The 25,023-nt window shown below is 37.0% G+C and overlaps 2 protein-coding genes across 5 annotated transcripts in view; one reads left to right on the top strand and one right to left on the bottom strand.

Annotated features, from left to right (window-relative positions):
- AIMP1 (aminoacyl tRNA synthetase complex interacting multifunctional protein 1) overlaps positions 1–18,075 on the bottom strand; it is a 31,747-nt gene extending 13,672 nt beyond the window's left edge. The window contains exons 1-3 of one of the 3 annotated variants that reach the window (XM_058837560.1): positions 17,954–18,075; positions 2,569–2,702; positions 1,738–1,851 (exon numbers count right to left, since the gene is read on the bottom strand). In XM_058837560.1, coding sequence (XP_058693543.1) covers positions 1,738–1,851; positions 2,569–2,702; positions 17,954–17,955 — 250 coding nt within the window. In that variant the 5' untranslated portion in view covers positions 17,956–18,075. Of the gene's footprint in view, positions 1–1,737; positions 1,852–2,568; positions 2,703–10,119; positions 10,206–17,379; positions 17,515–17,953 lie in introns of those variants that run through there. The other 2 variants (XM_058837561.1, XM_058837559.1) reach the window with 2 other exon arrangements.
- Positions 18,076–18,208: 133 nt separating this feature from the next.
- Positions 18,209–25,023, top strand: part of TBCK (TBC1 domain containing kinase) — an 88,393-nt gene continuing 81,578 nt past the window's right edge. For both annotated transcript variants that reach the window (XM_058837557.1, XM_058837558.1), the window contains exons 1-3: positions 18,209–18,354; positions 22,131–22,365; positions 24,793–24,865. In XM_058837557.1, the coding sequence (XP_058693540.1) occupies positions 22,173–22,365; positions 24,793–24,865 (266 nt within the window). In that variant the 5' untranslated portion in view covers positions 18,209–18,354; positions 22,131–22,172. The remainder of the gene's footprint in view (positions 18,355–22,130; positions 22,366–24,792; positions 24,866–25,023) is intronic.

The raw sequence follows: 25,023 nt of genomic DNA, 5'->3' as shown, positions 1-25,023 counted from the left end.
CAATTAAGAAACTGAGCCTGAATAAATCATAATTACATGATCTGCTGATTTCTCACTTCCTTTCCCTGAATTCTCCACATTACCTTCAACAGCTCTTTTTAACTGCTGATAACAGAATTCTGGACATTGAACTATCAATCTTACCAGATGAAAGTATAAGAATTACCTCTCTTCTACATTTCTGCTCTTCAAGAATCTTATCAAGGCTTTTAACCAAATAATTGCACTGAGTAAGCATCATCGGTGCTCTAGACAGTGTCATCAAGGCTCCCTTTCCCAAAAAAGGATAGATGAGATGATCTTTTGAAGTTCCTTTCAAACCAGGCTGTTTTATCATTAACAACAGATAAATCATTCTGGTGTCACCATTACAGAATTCTCCATTCTGCATAAATTTTTTGTTTTGCATTTCAGATATTCACTAACTTTCTTGAAGAACTACACTTTGTTAGTTGATGCCTGTTCTCTTCAACATGGAAGTGATTTGCACAAATTATATTCTTATAAACAACTTTCTAAATTAATTTGAATATTATTTTTTTTGTATGAACAACTACTTGCTTGCTAGTTGGGGAAAGTCTTTGTTTCTCAGGTTTTTGAAAAAATATCTTGTGATATTTTTGATCTTCCATGTCCATCTAATTTCTGTACTCAACTACTTAGTCCTTTCAAAGCTAATAAACATCTATTTCCTTCAAAAGAAAAGATCTGAATTTAGTCCTACTACCACTTAGATGAACTAGCTAACTAAAGGAAAATGCACAACAAGCATTTTCTTTGCCATCTTGGACCAATATACCTTGAGACCTCTCTCAAGCACAACAAATTCTGTGAAATATCCTACTGCTGCAGACTAACAGACAACAAATATAACTAATGGTTCGGTTTAGTATGTGAAAAGCCTTTATTGGTGTCCAGAGGAGAAAAAGAATTCTCTGTATTCACAACACGTTAATCTTTTTGAAGACTCAATGTGCTTTTATACCAGTAACACATTCAGTACAGTTAAATGCTAGCATCAGATACACTGAATACTACCCTAAACAATTGACAATACTGATAGCATGGATTAATAGCAATAACCGTTGAGCGCAGAAGAGGATTTTTTTGCATTAATTTTAAAAGACAACACAGTGTATCTGAAACACTTCAGTTTTGGGGTTTTTTTCCTCTTCTCTTTTTTAATATGAAGTACCTAATGATGGTACAAGCTGAACAGAGCTACATAGAGGAGAGCAAAGAAAGAAGTCCAATGGAAGGCTGGTCTAAAGCATGGAATCATAAATTCAGAACACATTGTTTCTAAATTTACATTACCACAGCCTTCCTAGTAAGTCCCTGACCATCTGACTTTGCACCATGGCTTGCTTTTTCCATAGTGATTTTTTAGTCACGCTAGATTAAATACTCAAAGTAGCAAGAGGAGTTCGACATGCAGCAATTTCTAAAGCATCACAAGGAGTCATTGTCATCAGTGCGGTTCACGGCTTATTATGAAAGGCATTGAACAAAAAAATACAAATAACTAGTTCCATGTCTGATTAAGTTTAGTATATGGATCTGTCAGGCCTGCAGCTTATTAAAATGTTGGAATCAAATAACTTGTAGGCATGGAACCAGGGAAAATCCAAAATTTTTAATACCATAGTCACATACAGAATAATAAAAATCAAGAATTAAAATTTTTTGGTGCTAACTACATCTATGTTGTATGAGAATAGAACTTTTTTCCCCTACCTCCATTTCGAATTTCAGCCTGAATCAGTTCCTGTTTCAGTCCTTCAATTTCTTTCTTCAGTTTAGCATTTTCTACACGGAGCTTCTTTTCTTCTCGGAGAGATGCTTGCAAGACTAGAGTTGACACATTTGAAAAAAAAAGCAGGTTCAGTAACTATCATTCATCACTTCGGACACAGAGGTTTGTTTTTAAAGGAAAGTTAAACATGGTGACCCAAACAGCACAAAAACTTTCAAGGAATATATAATCAGAAATACTTAGGAATTATTTTCTTTATTATTGGAATAGCCCTTTTTACAATACATATATATTCAATTTGCCTCTCAGTATACTATCTTCTCAGTCCCCTAAACAGGATCACGAGAAAAAACTCCAAGAAACCTACAGAAAAACCATGATGTTTGTAATACAGAGCACCTTTATTCACTGATACATTTAAGTACAAAATATCAAAGCTGAACATATGACACTCTTGAGAGAATTCCATAGTTGTGAAAAAAACACTAATAAATTCAGGATAAGGTGTAGTCTCATATTCTTTCTAACTCCCTCAGTTCCTTCAAACAGAATCATATCTTATCAAATTTCTGTAATTTGTGTATTAATTCTTCCACATCCATACCTCTTCTATTTCAGAAAAAGCAGCTTTAAAAAACAAAACAAAATAAACCCCCCACCACTGAAGTGGTGCTGCTATTACAACGTTTATCTTGGAAAACTCAAAACATGCTTTAAAGGCTGACAGCACCAAATATTCTCATTTTCTCCTATGTGCATTTACTGTTTTCCATCTGGTTAATAGGTTTAATATAAGATAGGTAAATCCTTACTGGCTTTTTCCTTGAGCAGGGCAACTTGCTGCTTGAGGTACTCAATAACTTGATCGGCCTCTGCACCCTTCTGCTCCAGTCTGTTCAGCACTGCATTGTTGGCTGCCATCTTTACCAAAAAACGGGGTAAAAACCTAGACAAAAAACAGCCTAAAATTAATGACTTCTCAATGCAGTAACACTATTATCTCTTACCACATCAAGCAGTTCCCAAATCAGTTGCTGAATAAGAAAATTTGCTAAGTGAAAGCTGGGCTCTCACCTCCTAAAGCAAAGCCCAAACAAAATGCAATGTTAAACGGAATCTGATGTTTGACAGCTGCTTTCAAGTATTTTGGAAGAAAAGCTATTTTTCTTCCCAGCTGCGGACAATGTGCTCCTCCTTCATGAAACAGAAAAAGAAAAAAATCTAGCTTCTCAGAAAGAAAGGTATGAATACATGTGGGGGGTGGGTGGGATGAGGAAGGAAATAAAAGGGAAAAGATTGGACAGGAAAATACTGTATCCTGGGCTTAACTAAAAAAAATATATATATATATATTGAGTGTATATCAAATTTTATTGAGACTAAGAAAATGGACTCATCCCACAAAGTTTCCAATGTTTCTGATACATTTATTCAGAATATACTGAATACGTTGTGCTTGTGCATATATTAGGAATTTACTGTTGTTTTACTTTTAATACTCATAATTAATGAGTATTTTTAGTTATCTCAGATAAAAACAACTTTTATTACAGGCTTAGACCTTCAGAGTTATTTTAGCACCAATTCCGATTGTTCAATTTTGCATCCACTGAAATGGAAGGGCCAGCACACAGAAAACAAAGAAGCAGGCAACACAATAGACCAGCAAAGAGCATAAATAAATGATGTCTAACTCTCTTTTATGGTATTCATAATTTATCAAATGTTTCACTAATGTTCAACAAAGTAGCTATGCCTTGGGTACAAAAAGCTACCAAATCTGGCCTACCCTCCTTCTCAGTGATATTTGTATCTGAACACAGGAGCTCAAACAGTGGCAACAGAACCATGAAAAACATTTACAATCACTCATATCTGCAGCAGACAGTGCTTTTTCCTTCCCACTCAGTACCTAAATGAGGAAAGAATCTGTACTAACAGCTGCTGCATCTGTAAATCAAGAAAATTGGTTAAAGGTGGGAAGATCTTTACAAGCAATGGTGATTTAATTCCTGTGAGGTGAATTAATTCCTGTGAATTTGTCCATGAACTGCAACAAATGAAAGAATTTGTAAGAAAATGGCAATCCAGGCACATGTATTGGCTCCTCAACTTCATCAAAATCCAAAAATGCCTATTCTCATATCAAATTGGCAGAAAACTTCCTATTTTATTCCAAGACTATTATTGTAACACTATGATCTAAATCTGGTTTTTACACACAAATGTTCCCTTTTGGGATATGCAACAAAAGTCATGCTGAAGATAAAAAAGGTTAGAAATTACTGAAAGATTAGCAGCTACAATCACACTCATGCCAGGGTTAACATACTGCCTATGCTGCACTCTAAAAATCAACACACATTTTATATCTGATCTTACATTATAAATAACTCAAATCTTTACAGGAATATATTTAAATAATTTTTTAAAAATTAATAGTAAAAAAACCTCAGAAAATGAACTACAATTATTCAGGAATAGTATATTTAAAAGGAATAGTGCATTTAAAATGTCCCAAAGTAAAATTCACAAAGCCAGAGAGATGTAGTAGTCAGATGATGCATGGGGTATCTTGCAAACATGATGCATGAGCCAACATCCTGCCTTCTTTGCAATGCAATGCAATCAAAGTCTATTTTAAACACACTGTCTCACTTAAAGATAGGAGTATTATGGCCATCACACCTTCCACTCAATCCATACTAGAGTTTTCTTTTAAAAGAAAGAAACTCTCTTGGAGCAAAGAGCAGAAAAATCTCTCCAGGACAACTAAATTAATTTTTATATTCAAATTAATGTCTGCTAACAAAAAATAATTTTGTTTTCATGGGCAGACTGAAAACAGAGAGTTTCAGAAAGGAAAACAGTGATTCCAGTAAGTTACTAATTAAGATGTCAAATGGAAACAGACATAAAACTATTATGGCACAACACAGCATAATACAAAGCCTGAGATATTACTGTCTGCATACCAGTAAGATTTCTTGCAAGCTACAAATTCTCTCAGGGGAACACAGTACTAACAGTGGAAACTTTGCCAATAACAGAAATGCTACTAAAACTTCAAAGTGAATAGAATTGGTACATTTTATAGATTTTAGCCAAGTTGGCTAATGAACTGAAGATCTGGAAATGAAGTTACATGATTAAAATTTTCCCATTTGTCCAATAAATTTCTGTAAAGCTAGTATTGTAACAATAACACAAAGGAATAGGTATTTCCGATGCTAATATAAAAAGGCAACAGGCTGAAGTGAACTGCTGCAAGAACAAGCACAGGAACCTATACAGCAGTCATAAAACTGTATCCAAAAATCCACATTAAGGAAAAAAAGATCCACCCTCTATTATGGAACACAAAACTCATTAAAAATATGAGAACTGAAACAGTCAAAGGTTACAGTCAATTTTCTTTTTTTTATTTTTTTAACCTTTACCCTATTTTCTTTGCCCTCTACTATCCTGTCACCCTAACACAAAAAAATTCTAAAACAACCAATTCTTATTGGTGATAATAACTGGAAAGAAAACCAGAAATAATACAGCTTAAAAACCAGATCAGAGCTCATTGCAGATACATCCTGACCTGTTTAGGAGAAAATATCCCCAAGAGTAACTAAAAGTAAAGTCACTTCATACAATTGTGCCTAATAAGCTCCTTTCCCTTGTTTTGAAAAACAGGTATGGCATAGCTACATTCAGACATTATGAAAAGTCCTCCTGAAGTCCTCCTGCTTGTTTAGCTAAGGGAAACTGTTTTACCTCAGAACTCTGGGGATTGTTGTGTTATTTGCAAGACACTCAGAACCGCTCCAAAACACATTTGCTCCATTTAATGAAATTCCATCTTGAAATGAAAGATTCAAGCTGTACAGTTATTCATTAGATTACACATCAACATGTGAGAGCTCCTTAATTTCTCATCATTCTACCTGCTGATTAAGAGAGTTGCCCATCTCTTTTTAAACTGAAAACACTGCCTGCTGTCATCTTCTAAGTAGCTACAGTACCCTCACAGGAGAAAACAGGCACTATCTTACTTCGTTGCTCAAAAACAAATAGTGCAGAAGTGTCCCCAAAGTGGCGAACTCTCTATAATAAATCAAGACTTCTCATATAGTACAAATTACCCCCAAATTTTAACATGTTTTACAAATACTTTATCAACATTGGCCTCAACCTTAGAATATATCCAGATCAAAAACTGAACACACAAACGACACTAAAAACGTAAACCTGGTTGTAGCTTACTCGTTACTTGTTAAAAGCAAGAAAAAGCCAAAATCGCCATAAAATTAATGACAAAATTTAAAACTTAAAACTCTAAAATTAGTTTTGGAATCTATCCATAGTCTGAACATGGAACCAATTACTTTCCAGTGTCGGAAAAGCAACTATTAAACAGAAAAAACAAAACCACAAACAAACATGCTAAATAAAAAGCAACACCTGAAACTGGAAAATAACTGACTCCTAAAGCCTAAAACAATTAGCTCTGAGCATTCCTTTTTCCAGCTGGAAATTTTAAAAAGCTCAGGACTTTGAAGGTCTCAGCTTTTACTTGCACTGCTTTGCTAATATCAACACAGAAAGTAAGATTACAACTGCAGGAGATCTAACCACAAGTGCCTCCTTCTTCTCTCTTCCTCTCCCACATACATGTTAATTCCTTCACAGTAAGAGGGTAAACTCTGACAGCCCACCACAGCTGGACAGCATTCTCCTCTGCATGGAGCTCTGCTCTCACCCATCGCTGCTCTTTGCTCTGTGCTTGCCATGGAGGAATCAAGTCTTCCTACAGGAAAGCTAATTCTATTCATCTTTACCAAAGAGCAGGTAACAACCACACAGTGGCCGAGGTGGTGCTCTCTGTGAGGCATATGTTTATGGTACGTTAATGAGTGACTGCCAGGCAAGACCTAAGATTTCCTTTTCTCATTAGAGGAAAAAAATAAAGATCTGCAAAGACACATTCTGGCTTTTCAACTGAGATGGTCCATTCAAATTAAATAGAACCAGTGGCTTATTCTAAAAGTTATCAACACCACAAAGGTAATTTCTCCAATGCTAATTAAAGCTCAATAATTTAAACTATATTAAAGTACTTGATGTTAATTCCTCTTCCTAAGCTTTTGGTCTTAAATCCTAAGCAGATCTCAAATTAAACTTTTTTTCTTCCTTTGTAGGAATGTGGCCAACTTGTATAGCAAAGTACTCTACTTTCTGCAAAAGACCAAGTACAAACAATCACTTTGTTTCTGCAAGAAGTGCGTTCAAAGCCTTCTATCTGAGCATCTTTCCTGAGTATGGTCCTTTCTGGCAGACAATCTTACAAAAACCCATAAACAGAATGTGCCAGCTGTTTGCCAGATTCTGCTCTCCTGTGCTTTGCACTTCTATGAGCTATGAGGATACAGTGAACCAGATTTGAGGATCTCACATCACACCTTTTTATTCTGCAAGGTAAGGAACAACAGTTAGCAGATCAAAACAGAAGAAAGCAAATCGGAAATATGTTTTCTTTGGCTGAACCAAAGTATCACTGCAACTAGGCAACTGTTGTAACTCATCCCACCTTTTCTCATCTTGGAGAACTGAGATCCATGCTTTATAAATCAATCCTTTCTTAAAGGTTTCTCCTAACTTTGATAAATTGTTCTAGGCCTGATGCTGTCAACATCTTTGACTAAGATTTAGAACACCTGATTTGATGATTTCACATTTTTGGTAGAAAAATATAAGGTCTAGCTTTCAAACCTCAGAAAATTTAAACTATATAAAAAAAAAAAAATCATCCAAGCCAAAACACAGGAGAGCTACAATTAATTAGTTTAGAGATCTAATCTTAGTTTTGACGTGGTCATCCCCAAGTAACTCACTCTAAGTAATGCAAAGAAAATCATCAGCAGTTCCCCATTTGTCTTAGGGAAGCAATGGCCTGAAACACTTTGTTACAAATTTTCAATTAAACAGTTCTGTTGCTAGGACATTCTGGAAATAGCATATATTTATCAAGTTTTGTGCACTTATACCCAACACTACCACAAAAGGTTGGGTATTTCACTGGCTTTATACCTCTTATATGTTGTAAAACACAATCATGGCTTTTATGCCCATATATCCCTTCTCAGGAAATTAAGTTCCAAAAGATCATGTGATTCCGGTCTTTAACAGACAGAAAATAATCAGATTTATTTATTAGAAATGCAGGTTTTCCACAGTTTTATGTGTGGGAAAATATAATTCCTCAATTAAAAAAAAAATCCTCAAATAAAAAAAAAAATTCCTCAATCAAGAAAAAGTCAAATATGGAGCTGTTCACAAACAGTTTCAAAAAATGTGCCTTTTAAACCCATATACAAATAGGCAAAGGTATCAATAATGAACAATATAATGCTGAGAAAGAAAACAGAAGAATTTTAAGTATTAGGTACTTCTGCATTGCATTACTATCAAACCCATCGTTTCCTTGCTATAATGGAGCAAAAAAAAGACATACTGCACCTACACTAAAATACCATTTCAGGCACACTTGAGGCACTCACATATCAGTGAAGATTTAACTACCAGCTCATCTCTCTTTCAGAATTAAGTTTATTGTTAGTACTGTATCAGAAGAATTTCTGTTTCCTGAATAGCACGAAGTTCACACATCTAAAAATACTATCCAAGATCTCAAGCAAATATGTGTAAGTATTCAATCATCCAGGTCCTTCTCCACATACAGCAAAGGAGACCTATCAAAACATTTTTGACAGAACATTGGCAAACACTTGAAAAACAACAGCAAAACTAAAAATAAAAAATAAACTAGCCAAACGAGCCACAAAACAAAAGAAGCCACATAAAACATACTAACAAAAATCACCCCCAAAAGGAACAAAAACAACCCATGAAAAAAAATTTAAAAGGTAAAAAAAATCAACAAAACAACCCTTAAATTTCCAAACCCAAACCATAACTGGTTTGTTTTTTTTTTCTTTTTCAAAATTTGTTCAGTATTGGTAGGTTGCAGTATAAGAAGTTAAACCTAGAAACTATCAAATGAATTATCATGGAACCTGATTTTTGACTCTCAGTACTAGACCAGCAATTCCCTGCCAGGTATTAGAGATTTGGGCACTATAAAAGATCAAATGAAATTTTAACTACTGCCCTGGTATTTTTCTAAAAATAGAATGGTCTTTTTAATATACACAAAATTAAATTACAGCCTACAATATTAAGAGGGTGTTATGAAGTATGGCAGCACAGCTTTAGAGACTCATAATTGCAGAAAGACATCAGATCTCATCTTCCTTTCTCCCCAAACTGTGATTGCTGTAACTGGGTCTGTCAACAGTCAAACAACTTGTTTTGTTTTTGTTCTTTTAGCTCTTAAATACAATTCATTATGTATTCCCTATCTACAAGCTTCTGTGTAGTCACAATTGAAAGGAATTTCCCAAGCACCAAATCAGGAGGCAAAAATGCACATATTTACTGTATATTATTTCAACTCACATCTTTGTCACTGAAGAAGTCAGAATAACTGCTTTGCAGATTTTCAAACACCCAAAATGTCTAACACAGTCCATCCAAGTAGGAATGTCAGCTCTGTAGAATGATTTGCTAGCTCTGGAGACTACAGTCCAACCCTTCTGGCTGCCAGATAAATCAGGCTCAATCCCAGCTGCACACAGGTCCTTTTAGTAGTCCTAAGAGCCTACCCCTCCCTATTTTGAAAGGCTGTAAATAGTAAAAACACAGAAAACTGAACTTTTTCGTACTGAAAAACACTGCAGCATGAAAGAGATTTTTAAACAATTGATGGAACATCACACAACAAAAGGCCCATCCACTGGTACCAATTTTGAGGAAACAGAAGTTACTTAGTAATGTACTATTTTTAAACGTGAAGATAAGTCTGCCTTGAAAGGGAATGATATACCAAAGTTACGAGCAAGTCGTAGCATTAATAAGATAGTCAAAAATCAAATCTATGCAAGGAAATGAATGAGGAAGTAAGGCATACAATACAACATATACAGTAGAAGCATGAAATTGACTGGCCTAATTTGCATTAAAATGGATGTCTTGGATTGATATGGTAGAGATCATTAGAAACTCAATAGTCAGAAGTAAAAATCATTTTAGTATTTCATTCAATTTGCATTTCAAGACTTTAGGTGATGCCACATTGTATTTATTAACTGCATCATACCTCAACATGCTCCAGCTGCAACACTCAAAAGGTTAAGAATACTTGCAGCTTCCTTCACATCCCTGATGTAAGCTTGTGCTAAATGTCTGTTCAGGGAGAAGTTTCTACTAATGCGTGCCTCAGGCCAATTCTGAATGAGCTTTGTGTTCTTTCCCACCTCTGAGCAGACACTCCAAGGACTAAACAAGGCAGAGACATGATCACCCTTAAGGCATTCCATCCAGGTTAAGACAGCAGTCAAGCATTTGGATGTGGTCTGTAAAAAAATTTACACCTTTATTAATCTGAGCAATCTGCCCGGTAATCGAATAACCAAGGATGGCTCACAACACAGCTCAAGGAAAGTAATTTCTTTTCTTTTTGACTGAAGTCTCACCAGGTTCCACACCCACTGCATCTGCCAAGTCCCTGCAAGTGCCGTAGAGATTCATCTGGCTGTGCTTTGTAGCGCAGGCTGCAGTTTAAGTAGCAGCTCATATGCCAGAACAGTTGGACAGCCTTATGTATTTCTCGGCAATGTTTATCTTTCGAATCCCACTGCATTAATATATTAATAATACTATCAAAAGCTTTCAGTAACTGATCACCACGTTCACCAAGAAATTCCCCAAATAAATCCAGTGATGGAAAAGATGCAACACCCACAACACGCTGCCTCATTTCTCTGACTGTAATTACCGATTTCCAAACCCAAAGTACATACAGGTCTTTGGAACAGAAAGCTTAAATCAAAAACCGACAATGTTTTTTGCTCATTTTGTTTCTCTTTCATTTTGTTGCATTTTTTCTGGTTATATATAGATGTGTGTGCATATACAAATAAAAATATATATATTAAAAAGTATTTGCTAATCACGTCTCAAAGTATCCTCATAAAACTTCCCTGACAGGTGATGAACTTTACAATTACAGACAGACACATATGCCTATAAATTCAGAAATTTAAGAGGGCTCAGCTGCATCTGGACAAGTCTGCAAGGTCAGCATATGCCACAGGAACTCAAAGAATCTGTACTGTGGTTCACCCTCTAGGGTTTTACTGGGAAAGTAAAGTGAAAGCTTTAGATTACTGTTGTAACTACAGAGTAAACTACTCATAAATCAGAGAGAAGAATCAGAACTGCACTGAAATCTCCCTCTTGATGCCAAGTAGAACATTTTCTTAGGCATTTTATTGATTTTTGTAACTTTAGCTTGAAAAAAGTGAACATTAACACTACTTCCTTAATTTAGAGTAAGTACAGCAGTTACAGAAAGGTAAAGAAAGAAAACTGTTTATACTCTCTCCCTAAGAGAAGTCTCTGTTGAAAACAAAGATATATTTTTAAAATATCTCTCAAAATATGGTATTTTTCTTTTGGGTCTGTCACAGCAGTAAGGAAAAAAATCCTTGTCAAAAACCTCAGCTGCTAAGAAGACACTTCAAAAATATTTTTTCCTTAGAAACTTGAAGTTTGGGAACAAGAATATCGTTAAACAATGTATTTTATGTCTCCAATAGTCTGCAAAATAATGGTATTGGTTAGGTAGTTCACAGGAATATTGATCCCCCCCCACTACATTTCAGTTCCTAATGCTCTTAATATCTGAAACCTGTCTGCTAGTTATCTTACATAGTCCAAGTGTGTTAAAAAAGAAACTTGAAATTTACTATTTTTACATTATTAACAGCTTTTCTACATGTAAAAGTAGTATCTTGTAGCACAGCTAAAGAAAAGCAGGATTTAACCATTCAATTAAAACACATACTCAGGTTAAAAATAACCATTATTTACTCATAAAAGCAGTGAGCAGACCTCATGCAGATGTATTTCGAAAGAATCAGTGTCCTGTAACTTCAGACACATTAGCAGCTGCTGGTATTTACTGAGGCAGAAACTTTAGGTGTCCTTTATGTGGGCCAAACAAATATCTGAAGAAAAACCTGAACATGTGCACCTTTGTGTGCATGTGTGCATGTAACCAATGCAAGAATAATGCCAAACATCTTTTAATGGGGAGCAACAAAGCTGTCAAACAAAATTTTCAGGGTAAGAGCAGTCCTTGATGAACTTTAACCCTGCAGCTGCAGCACCTTATTTACACAGGAAAAAACCCCTCCCCCACACATCACAAATACTTGTATTTTTCAATGCTGAATTGACTTACATAATAGAATAGGATGATATTTTAATGAAAACCTATAAAGATACTAACTAACCCTGTGCAGAGAAAATTATTTATTCAGCTGTGGAATGAAAAGTCTAAATGAACTTCTGTATCTAAAGTGGGCTGACAACTAATCCTCAGCAGCCAGAAGCAGTTTCATGTCACTTCAAAACCACGTGCCAGCAGTATCTACCACTTCTTTGTAGTTGTATGCAGTGAAAAGCACTTGGGGTTCACAGCTTTTAAGACTTCTAGGATGAAAATTATTTCCTCTCTTTTAATGCTGATCTACGCAGCAGGGGGAAAAAAAAATTCACAAAAGCAAACAAACTCCCTGTGCACCCATCTTGGATGTTGAGAGGGCTGATGTCAGCTATTAAGACTGATAGTCTCTGACAGAAGAATCCTCCAAGCAGCTTTTGGGGAATAGCCATTTTTCATTTATGGATTCAAACTATAGAAACAAAAGAAGTTTAAAGACAAGTCAGCTAACTCTAATTTTGCTGTGTTCCAAATCCTTCTATTAAATATCCAATAATTTTTAAACAATTATTTTCAATTGACATATACTAGTTCAATGTCTTCAAAAGTTCTAATTTGTGGGTAAGTTTTCAGTAAAATGCAAAGGAAAAGAAAAGATCTGTGTGTGCCTCATTCTTATCAAAAGCATTATTTTATAGAGGGTCACTTGGATGTGAAATTACTCATGCACTGTGATGCAGCAAGCATAACTGAACCCCTAAGAAAAGATTAATTTCCCCGGGGTACAATTCAGTGTCATATCCTAGTTGGCAACAGCACCTTCCTTAGTGTGCGACTGTTACCAATTATTAGAGCCCTTGACAGAGAAGGTTTCAAGCCTTACAGTAGGACTAGCACAGATGTGAACTCAGGGCCTTGCCTCCAGAGCAGCTGCCAGCAGGCCAAATGCAATGTCTCTCGCATGCCATGCACCAGCCCCTGCACTGCTGGGGGAACAGCAGTCCCCAGCTGCCCCAGACAAATGAGCTGCTGAAATGATCTGTCCACTTATCTTGAGAGTCTGAAACAAGACGCCACTACAAAGCTGTACATTAAACTGTAACTGAGAAACACTCTGGGATAGAAATCAGATCCAATAGCCATGGATAGTTTCTGAGAGAGGCTCCTGAAGTCACAGACTAAGCTTTACACTATTAATTCGTACTCAGCTATGCTGGGAAAGCTCCTGATGAGAAGGAAATGGAAATAGAAGTCTTCCATAATAGGTAGTTTTATGCCAAAAAGATTGAAGCAAATGACCTCAAGAAGACATGTCCTAACTTAAGGCAATTTTTGATGATGTTTAATGCATTACCAGCTGCCAGGAATTCAATTTTCCCCTAATCCAGAATAGAATCTCTGTCAGCATTTCAGAATTCTGAGGAAAGAATGAGTTCTACATGAATTGTGTTTAGCAGATGATGATTAAATACAGTATCTGTTGCTTTCTAATGTGAATGCTAGTTTAATCTTCCCTCTCTACAGTTCTGGAAGTCAAAGAGCAGTTTCTAGGCTGTTAATTTACATAAAGTGGCATAAGAACTTAAGAACTGAGAGTGGTGAGGTTTGCCCAGAGGCAAAGTGGTTGAGTTTGCCCAGAGGTCTGCATCATAAGCAACTGTTCCCTACAACAGGAATCTTGCACACCGAACTTTGTAATCAAGACTGACAGGGATTGCCATGCCTAAAACCAGTTACAATTGCCCAGAAATTTCTAACAGTACTGAACTTAAAAGCATCTGCTAGAAGCACAGAGAACGCTCAGGCAAGGAACTTTTCCTATTAAAATGTAAACATGGATGTTTGGAAAGTTTTGGACTACTCAAAGGGACGTGGTGACAATCTCAAAACATTTGGAGCCATCATGCAACCTAAGCAAACCAGCACGTTTTTATTATGCTTAAACAACCACTTTCTCTTGTTTCATCAAATCTATTCAACTGACTGGAACTACAGGGGCTGTATTTTCAGGAAGAAAATACATTCTTTCACTATATTTCATGCTTGTTATGGACTTCACCGTTAGAAAACTTTACGGCTCAAAAAGCATAAAGGCAATGACACGATCAATTGACACTAAACTACACCACAAAAACTACAGAGAACAACTGCTCACCTGAAAGTCTATTACCCTGCCACACCTGTCTGCTCCAGCCTACAGAAAACAAGTTCAACTTCTAATTTCTCTAGAAAGCAAGTGTGAGGGACACAGCATGGAATAAGGGAGAAGCAAGTCAGGAATGGCCTGACCAGCCACATTTTATTTTAGGTAAACTGCCTCAGCTGCCCAAGCAATACTCATGTTGAACTCATACATACTCAAGACCCCCTGCAACTGGCACAGAGATTTGCCTTTGTTCAGATTCCCCTTTCCTGTCTCTCAACTTTTTCAAGACACTTCAAAGAAGATCAAAAAGCTTGAAAGAAGTGCAGTTGTTTAGTCTACAGAAGAGAAGATAAATGGGAGACCTGGTCTTGTTCTTCAAAGACAAAGCAAGTTGGTACGAGAATGGGACTAAACTGTTCACCAGGTCTGATGCAGACATGAAAAAGAAAGCAAGATTTAAGTTTTGGAAAACTTTCAAGTAAGAGTAATAGACGGAACAGGCTGCTTTTGGAGGCTGTGGAATATCCATCACTGTAAGGTTTTAAAAACAGGCTAGGCAAACATCTGTCAGAAGTGATTAAGTTACAGTAGATGAGAAGATCTTTTGCTCCTCTTCTGCTAAGGTCTTTTTGTTACAGCCAGTGTTACAAACCCAATCACATTTCTTTCCTTTACATGCCTGTATTTTATTTAACTTAAAAACCATGCAGTAAAACCTGCCCTTCTGTGACATTTCCACATATTCAAGTGTGTTTATTTGGGACAACAAAGATTTGTTAAGTGTGAAAGAAAGTAGGATAAAGAAACCACCTGCGAAGTGAAATACCAATGAATTAAATTTACACTCACTCTGGATAAATAGGCCTCTAACATCATAATGCAGACAGCACTGCATTTTGTTGTCCTCCAAGAGAAAAAATTGTTCAACTGATGACTTACTGATCTGCAGTTCCTTTAAGATTTTCCTTAATGGATTTTTATTTTTTTTTAAGAAAGCACTTTTCTTAAACACAAATAAATATAAAATTATATATTACAAAATATTAATAATGATAAAAAAAGACAGAAAAAGGCTTCTTTGATAGGTATCCAAATCTTTTTTAAGCTATATTAAATTATGAGTGAGAATGGCTTCCATCACACTGGAGGAAAAAAAAGCCATTGGAGACCTTTTTCCTGCCCCTATTGTTTAATACTAATGTAACCATGGAAATGAAAAATAAACTTTGATTCCTCCAGCATGACTGGCAATCTAGCAGCAGAAATGCTTCCTGGTAAAGGTAAGAACCATGCAGGTAACCGTTCAGAAGAACACAAGGGTTTCTGGGGGTCTGCTGGACTGACATCATGTAACTCATACCACTACAAGAAAGGTGCTGTTTGCTTTGCAAATATCTGATGCTCCTACCAGCTGCCCTCTGTGCTGACTCCTCACTTTTGCCTATGTTGGCTAGCATTTGACCTTTTTTAGGTTTTAGGTAACACTCTCTTAGAAGATACAAACATGAATTAATAGCTGTGACATAAAACAATCAGATCATAATCAGGAAAGTTAAAAAATATCATAATATTTTGGAGGATAATACCAGATTTGTCCTTCTGCACACCTGACCAATCCTCCTAATGACAACTGTTTTACATTATTTTTATTATATACATATTTCCCAAGTATGTCCACGGAGCCTTGTAAAGTAGGTTAACTTGCCACTATTAAATTCATACTAAATCAGAGTTACAACAATATCAAAGCTATATCATCAAACCTTTCTGCATTAAACTTATTTTTCAGATTGTTTTCCCACTCAAATATGCTTCATTATCAGAAGCATTAAGTTTTCAAGCCTCTAGGCAACTCAAGTCCTAGTATTCCAATCTGATGGACTATTTTAAGATTTGCAGAATTTTTTTTTAGCAAAAATCCTTTTTCATTCAATACCATTTTCTTCAGACAATCCACTGCTTTCAGTGTGGAGAATGAGAAGTTGTTTCCTTCTCTCTTTACATTTAAAGGTGTAAAAGAAACAAAGATACCTAGAGCAATGTATGGAAAATCTGCATAAAGTTACAACAGGAAAGAGACATTATAGAGCACAAATTTGCTGAAACTAGTTTTAAGAATAATTTCTGCCCTCAACATCTTGCACCTTCAGGATTCAGTGTTGCTAAAACACCTAAGCAACCCACAAATATATTGCTAAAAGTTCTCATAAATCAAAATTACTGCAACAGGAATATATTGTTAAGGAGTGACAGGGTGGAGAGAATATATTATGATGAAGCTGTATTGATAAGCAATGACCCTTGAGGCAACCTAAAAATATACAACACTGCTCCCCTGCAAAAACAAAGTCTAAAACCCCCACTTTACCAGCCATTTCTCAAAGTTCTTTCTCTTAGTAATTTATAATACCTTTTAGCAACATCCAGTATTAAAAATTCAGGTTTCAGACTTTGGTTTTGCTTAATTTTATAGAATTTGGGTGTCCTTTCCATCAAGTATACCAAAGGACGTAATAAAATTTAAATGTGACTAGTGGATAACATAATGAGTGAATGGTAAGGACACACCAAACCAGAAGGCTGCATTTAATCCCTACTGCCTCACCTTACTGCAGATTTCATGTAAGTGTCTTGAACCCCAGAACTATCTGTGAAAAGCAATGACTTCACTTAAAAGTCTCTGAGTTACAGAAAGAGCAAGAAATGCAAGTATTACTCAGTTTGCAGTAGTATTGCCTTTATTTTGCCAGTTGCTAAACCCAGCTCAAAACCACTTATTGATAAGCCTCAGGTACAGCACTATCTGATATATACAGAACTCATATAGATCGGTTTAACAGTGATAGATACCCATTATATATGGTGCTTCAGGAACGTTGCCATATGCTGGGGGGCTGTGGACTGGCAACATAACCATAAACTCATCCCTGTCAATCCAGTGCACACATCCCTGCACAGAACACGTGCCGTATGTTAAACCTTGCATCCCTACTGAGCACGGATCAAATACTGGGTTATACTCTGTTGTTCACTCCAGGCTATGCTAAAGTATAAGAAACCTTATACAATTAACCAAAAGCGAGGCAGCAGCTACGTTTCCTTTAGTAACAGCAAACGTCACTAGGTACTCTGTGCACGTACTTTCCAGGCTAGTATAGCATATCTTCTTGCAAAGCCCTACACCACTTCCAAACCCTCATCCCAGGGACAGGACTGAATGAAGGACCACAACCACTTTGAGGCGAACCACTTCACGCGCGGCCTCCAGGCAAAGCGCGGGATCCGAATTCGCAACGCCGCCCTGCAGCTAGAGCACACGTCCAGCCCTGCCATAAAATCCCTGCTATGAATGGAAGCAGGACCGTAACACCGCCTCCTGCGGCTCTGACCCTGCCCCTGCCCCTCCGCCGCAGGGTACTCCCTCACCAGGGCGGCCTCCCTGCGACCACCGCCACGGGGCACCCCCGCTGCACCCGCCCCGCGCTGCGCTGGAAACTCGCAGCAGATTAACAGGAGAGAATTAGCGGGGCCCCGCCTGGCTCCCCCCCCAGGGAGGTCGGCCCGGCCCGGCCTGACGGGCAGCCCCAGGGCACCCATGGCGCCGCTCCCCAGCGGCTGGCGAGGGAGCACCGGGGCGAGGCCCGGCGGGGGCACGGAGAGCGCGGAGAGGGCAGAGCCCGCCCGGCCGAGCCCGCGGCCCCGCCGGGGCACTCACATGAACCGAGGAGCCGCCGCCGCTGCCCGCACGGGGAAGAAGGACCCGCTCTCGGGGCTGCTCCAGCGAGCGCCTGACGTTTGCAAAGAAGCGCTCGGGAATGCGTCGCTCCCCGAGGAAGCTCACGGCTTAGGCGCCCAACGACCCGTTCCCCGAGTACTGGCAGAGCACGCACACACACCTGAGGAAGGGTGTTAAACGCTCTCTTTTTCTTTTTTTTTTTTTTGTTTGTTTGTTTATGTTGGGTTTTCTGTTTTGTTTTTTAATAACCCGGAAAAAATAGGAAGCTCAGGCATTGTGCAAGTCACCCCTGTGGCCCTACAGCGCGCGGCTGGCGGGGAGCAGTGACGCCACTGGGGCGGGGTGGGGCCGTCGCGGCGGGGGCGGTGGCGCTGGCGCAGGTACCGCGGGAGCCTTTGGCTTTCCTCCTTCCCGTCCCTCTGCCCGGCCCCTTCGCGTCCTTCCATCCTTATCATCAGCCTCTTCCCCCATCCCTGTCCTTTTCCCCATCCCCGTTCTCCCTTTCTCATCCCCTCCCTCCATTCCCACCCCCTTCCACCTTCCCTGTCCCCGTCCGTGTCCCCAGGGGCTCTCCGGCCAGCGAGTCTGTAGCAGCACAGGGGGGATCAGGGTCCCATTCAGGATCAGGGTCCCCCAGCATTTCTGGGAGTCATTCAGAGAACCGGGTAAAAGTGATTTCTCTTGTGCCAGGTTTAGTTCCTGAGCAGACCTGTGTATTGGCTAAATCAAGTCCCCATTTTAGGTCTTTATTAGGACACTGATGTAGCAGAATTTAACTTTTCTTCAATACCTATTCTGCATCTTAATAAACTTTGTGAAATCACTCAGTTTCAGGATTTTTTTGTGAAGTAGCGACGCTAGTTAGAATTGTATATTCTATTTCAGTTATTTTATCAAATTAATAATTACTGTAGTTGTAGCAGGAATATTTTAAGACTTGGGAGTAAAGTTATTTTGTGAAAGGATTTCTTCCTATGAAATGGCACCCTTTGTTTAACATACCATGATTTAATGAAAACGTGTAAGTACAGGATATTTAGGCTACCTGTTCTCCTGAAATTGCTCTTAATTGTTTTAAAAATAATTTAGTAACAGTAGAATTATGTTTTAATTCAGAAAAGCTGTCTTCGTTGGGTAAGGGATATTTACACCTGAGTTCTCAGGAGGCATTTAACTAAGTAGCCATTTCAAGTCCCTAAAGGGGCTTTTTGCAATTATGTCTGCATATGAATGCTTTAGGAATTGATAGATGTGTTTCATTGGATGGACCCATTCAGGTTGGTCTCTTTGTATGTGCAATATTTGCTTCTGAGAATCAGATGTATTATGTTTTGACTTTTTTCCTAAGGGCAAAGTTTTAAGTGTCCCTTAACTGAATCACCTCAGCACTGCTGCAGTGAAGAAGTTGTAAATGATGCTTCTAGAAAAGGCTGACTTCTGAAGAAAAAACATATGTTCTCTGAGAGCAGTAGATATTCGGTATTTGGAGGAGGAAATAAATTCCTCAATAGATGGAGTTCCACTTGGTATTTTATTTCTCATTTTTGGTCATCAAAGAGCTACCTAGTGCAAGATTTTCAAAATAGTGCTAGTCTGAATATTTAACAGGAATTTCTAAAGGTCTTTCTTTTTTTATTTATTTTGCTGAGAATGTTGATGAGTGTTTTTGTGTACTATAAAGGTTTCTAAGGGGGATTTGGATGAAGGTAAGGAGCTAGGGGAGGTCATTCAGGAGTCAACATAACCAATAAATTATATTTAATGTTAATAGTAAATAATATTATTATATATGTTATGTATTATAAATAAATTACAATGTTTAATATCAATAACAATATAAACAATATTTATTGGATGCAATAAATCCACTTCTGGACTTCTAATCTTTATGCCAGGCACGTTTCACAGATGTGATAGGCTGTCTCATATGTGGAATAAATGGTGCTTTGGAAACAGTGACTCAGTAATTTCAGATGACACTAATAAAACAAGTCTTCGCTTCCTCTTCCATCCTTGCTGTTTTGGATTATCAGAATTGAATTTCCAGAATTCAGTCCCAAAATTGAATTTGCGTTAAGTGGTTCTGGTGTCAGTTTAATATAACAAACCTTTCTTCTTCTCTTCCTGTTTTCATTTCAAAGTGGTGGGGAAGTTCTGCAGGATACAATTAATTCCTTCGAATCATAAAATTAATGCAGTATGTGTCTTTTCTATATAGTAAAAGAGAGTTTGAGGTGTAAAATTGTGTCCATTGAAGTAAGTGCAATGTGTAATACTCTCCTGTGTTTATAGGTCTGCCAGACTTTGATGGGGAGTGAAAAAAGAAACAAAATACAGACAAACCTCCTCAATTTAAAAATAGAGAAGAGCTTTTTTCAGATGAACTTTTAAAATATCTATAACGATTCTTTTTGAATTTAAAAATGTCAATAAGTTACTTGAGAAATGTTGAGACTGAAGAAAATCTGTTAAAAAGCCCCCTTTCATTTCAGCTGCAATATGTGTCCCTTTCTGAAGGTGGTGGAAGGCTTAAGTTTGGGGTTACTTGTGTTATTTTTCAACTCGGTCTCTGGAATTTAAGTAAATTGAGAATTAAGGAGAGATCAGAGTTTGACTGTGAGGGTTGAAATTGACAGAACTGGCTGCTTTCTGTCATCAGAGAAAACTTTTACCATTGCTTTCATGGATTCTCTGTAATTAACTCTGTAGTAAGAGAATGCTTTTTATTGCCCACCTTTTACAATGCTTTATTGATTCCTTTAGGTGGGTGACAGGAAAAGTTATCATATCTCATATCTTGCTTTTTGCCCATCTGGTTTCCAACCAGAGGAGGCAAATGATGAGTGTGCAGTTGCCTGCTTGAACACATTGCAGGTGCTGCAATTCCTTCTTGTAAGCCAAGCGATCTAGAGTGCAAGGAGAGTTAATCACTTAAGATGTTTACTGAATTGATTGTATTTAACAATTATTTTTATTGAACTTCCTTTCTATGTGTCAGCTGAATGCAGGTACAATGTATTAGAAAAGTATTATCTAACAATATTTTTCTACAGTAAAAATGAGAACATTTTACCTCAGTAAATAAATTGTACAGTATATATTTACCTTCTTAGAGACATAAGATCTTACTATAATCTTGCTACTAGATCTTACTATAATCTTACTCCCCCTCCCCTCCACGCTGATCATAATAACGTAGTTTTCTTTTATTTTAGAGCAAGAATTAGAGGACTATTGTGCCAAGGAAGATTATAATTGAATCTGTAAACTAAGCTATTTTTTCTAAATGTTTACTATATATATTCTTTCTGATGTTGAGTAGTTTATTTGGCAGACTTGATGTTTTTACAGGAATGGAGGCTCTTATTATTAATACATAGTTAAGGGTTTCCAATTGGAACCTGCTGCATGCCAATAAATCTTTGTGCTTGCACTCTGTCCAATTGATGTCTTTCCAATGGAAAATTCTGACTGTAATGTGCATTGTTCACATCCTAAAATAAATCATCTGAAAAAAGTATGAAATATTCATGAGATATGAAAGTATTGTATCTTTACAAATAAGACTTTTAATACAAATACTTATATAAATATTCCAATGCTTAAAGCTGTTTTGGATTTTTCTTCCTTTTTTAACTTTGATTCCTTAACACTCTTCATACATATTCAAAATTATTATATTTATGAGAATGTAAAAATACATATCTCATGTCTGCGTCTCTTCAGGGAAAAAAAGCCAAAAATAAGATCAGTCTTTTGTGTTTGCTATGTATCCTAAGCTGGGCTGTGTTAGTTAAAACAGAAGGTATCTTTCATATCCATTTCTATAGACTTAGTAGATATGTTTAGTATATAAGGATCTTTGTGCAAACTGTATGGAGTTGCTCTCAGTTGGGATTCACAAATGAATTCAGTAGTTTTTTACTACTAGTAAAAAACTTTCAGTAGTTTTTACTGAGAATTTTGTGCTTTGAACAAGATTGTTCCCTTAGAGAAAGAAGAATTTTTAGACACCAAATGTTAAGTCTTTTGTTTCTCCTGTGTGACTTCCTGAGGGGGAAAAAATAAATCTTAATTGCATTATTTAGTAAACAACTAGTGACCTGCGTCTGTATCTTTTGCTGATAAATTCTCACTCTTGTGTTCTCTATTTAAGGAACACAAATTGCTCTGAAGGGCTTAAGATTGTGTGAAAAAGATGTTTCCTTTAAAAGACACTGTGATGGGTGCCTCCACGTTCTTTGCCTCGGCTCTGCCCCATGATGTCTGTGGAAGTAATGGCCTCCCTCTAACACCTAACTCCATAAAAATTCTGGGGAGATTTCAAATCCTTAAAACAATCACCCATCCCAGACTTTGCCAGTACGTTGACATTACCAGAGGTAAACATGGTGAGTATCTGTTTCATAAGCAAATTTTTTGTGTTATTACAGTTTGTTTGGTTTTTTTTTGGTGACAATATATTTTAAGGTGACTGAGCAGAATACTGCTTTCATAGCACCAGAAAGTGGCCAATTTTCAGTCTCAAAATTCCTGAATACCTTTACTATGTCTGGCGGTATTGGCTCTTTTGTTTCTTCTCTGTAGACTCAAAGCAGAGATTAGTTGTCTGTCTTGTCTTGTTGTGTTACACTAACAAATAAAAGCTAAGAACTTCCTTCTTTTTATACCTCACTAAAATTCTTGAACTCAATTGCTCTGCCACATCTTTGTGTGAAATGTGGAAATACATGTATTTTTGATGGTAAGCTCTTACACTCATGTTCTAGTCTTGTGAATATGTTCATGTCATGGTTAGAGGTTTCTTGTACTTGATTTGCAGCGGGTGCTGTCATCTCGTGTCCTGGCTGCAAGCTTCCTGTTAATTATCTTTTGATTTCTTAAAGATTTCTCCCACTAGTTGTTACTTTATTCTAGTACAAGTTTGGAGGGTTTTTTCAGTACCTGTTGTTACACTTATTGTTAGCTGAAATAAAACTTCATTTGTTTCTTTCTGCTCTAGATATTCTTTTGCAAGCTCAGCAGGACTACAGCACTTAATTTCCACAGAAAGTCTGCAGCACCTGTGACAATTTAAGTCATTCCCACCTTTAACTTTTAAATCGAGTGTTCTCATACAAAAGTGCATTGTATGTATTTGATTAGCTACAGGGTCTCATAAAGTAGGATGAGTAATTATTTTCTCCTTTTAGAATGCAGTATGATGGAATATTTCAGATTTTTACAAAATTAGGATATTGCCAACTCCAGATACTGAAGTATTCAGTGGGTCAGGAAGTTCTTTATGTGTTTTTCTTTGCCCTCAAACATGTAATTTTTTCACTTGCGTGGTCAGGAGGTCTAGAAAATGTAATAATTTTCATTTGTATTTACTAGTACTACTTGAAACAAAACCTGATATTTTCTTACAATATTGTTTGGGATGAAAGGTTAGGAAGTATAAGCTAACATAACATTTAATAAATAAAAAATAAATAGTAAAACATGGTATTTTTGATTAAAAAGAGTAAATGACATGAAGATTTATGTGTGTGTATAAAAATGAAGAAAAAATACCTTCCTATAGTTGAAGTAACTTAAAGGATAGTAAATAAAATGTCTAACCATGAAGTCAGGAGACTGTTCTGTTTCAACAATGGTTAGAATAGCAGCTAATAATTTTGATAAAATATAGGAAATTTAGCTGTGAATTTTATCATTTTGATACTGGCAGAACTTTCATGTGTCAGTTCTATGCCCAGTGATTTAATGTCTGTGGAGTTCTGTTTGCAAATGTCAGTTTCCACTCTTGCAGAGAAATATGAGAGCAGACTAGGAAAACAATGCCAAAATAAATTAGATGTATAAATTCCCCCACAAAAGACTTTCAAGGGGGGAATATAAAAATGAAAGATACACATTCAAATGGATTTTTTTTTTTTGTAAAATTAAACCTTTTAAAAATCTATGCTAGCATTGTAGAAGGCAATCTCAAAATTGTTTCTTCTAAAGCAAATTTAAATGGTCTTTTGAATGGAAAAAGGAGAAACAGAGTTGAGTAACAAGCATTCCAGCTATAATGTGATGACTTGAGTTCCTCAGTTTTCCATCTTTATCTTGCAGTAACAGTCATTTTACAGAAATGTTTGTATTAGTTTAATTTGATTTGATTTTGAATGTCATCATTGACTGCTAGGTGACTGAAAGTACCAAAGCTTCTTTGGGAGTTTCCTCACATGCCCCTGTAACATCTTACACCTTGGTTGTTGCTTTCAGTGCAACAACAGTTTTGGTTTTCCCTCCACATTCAGAGCCAGCCCATCCATCTTCAGAACATATGGGATCCCTACAGCTCCATGTTGGGCAAGAGGTGCTAGAGCTGGCAATGAACTCATTGGCCTGTCAGGGCTGAAGCTCATGTGCTCACCCTGAGTCCCTTTTCTCCAAGCTGGCCTTACTTTGAATATCTTCCATCAACCCAGTCACATATTGCTGCAAATTGATATCTACTTGTGTTTGAGACCTCTGTTCTTCAGTCGAATCTGACTGACATTGGCTGAGGGCTTTGATATTTCTTAGGAGATTACTGGATGCATTGGTAGTTGGATTAACAGTGCTTTGCATGAAGAAACTGGAAGGATAATTTTCTGTATCTCATAAACAAAAAATAATGGTGTTATCCATAAGTTGTACATCTTGTAACATTTTATTATGTGTAATTTTTTGTACAATATATGTCAAAATACTTCAACATCTGTCAAACAGGTAGAATGAGAAGTTTCTACTCTGAGCTTCATTTGGATTCCAGTTTTCTTACTTTTTTTTTCTTCCTAAATCAGAGAGACTGGTTGTGGCAGCTGAACACTGTGAAAAGAGTCTGGAAGATTTGCTAAGAGAAAGAAAGCCTGTCAGGTGAGGTGTCAAGCTAACTCAAATCCACTCATCATTATTCCACATCATCTGTGGCAAAATCTTGGCCCATCTTTTAACTTTACTGGTTTATCCAAATTTTACTCTGTTAGACTTTAACCTAGAGACATTGTTTAGCAGATAAAAATATGCACCTGAAG

This window comes from Poecile atricapillus, chromosome 4, assembly GCF_030490865.1.
Source record: "Poecile atricapillus isolate bPoeAtr1 chromosome 4, bPoeAtr1.hap1, whole genome shotgun sequence".
Classification (NCBI taxonomy): domain Eukaryota; kingdom Metazoa; phylum Chordata; class Aves; order Passeriformes; family Paridae; genus Poecile; species Poecile atricapillus.
Note: the sequence above shows the minus strand (reverse complement) of the source record. Positions and strands in the feature narration are given on the sequence as shown.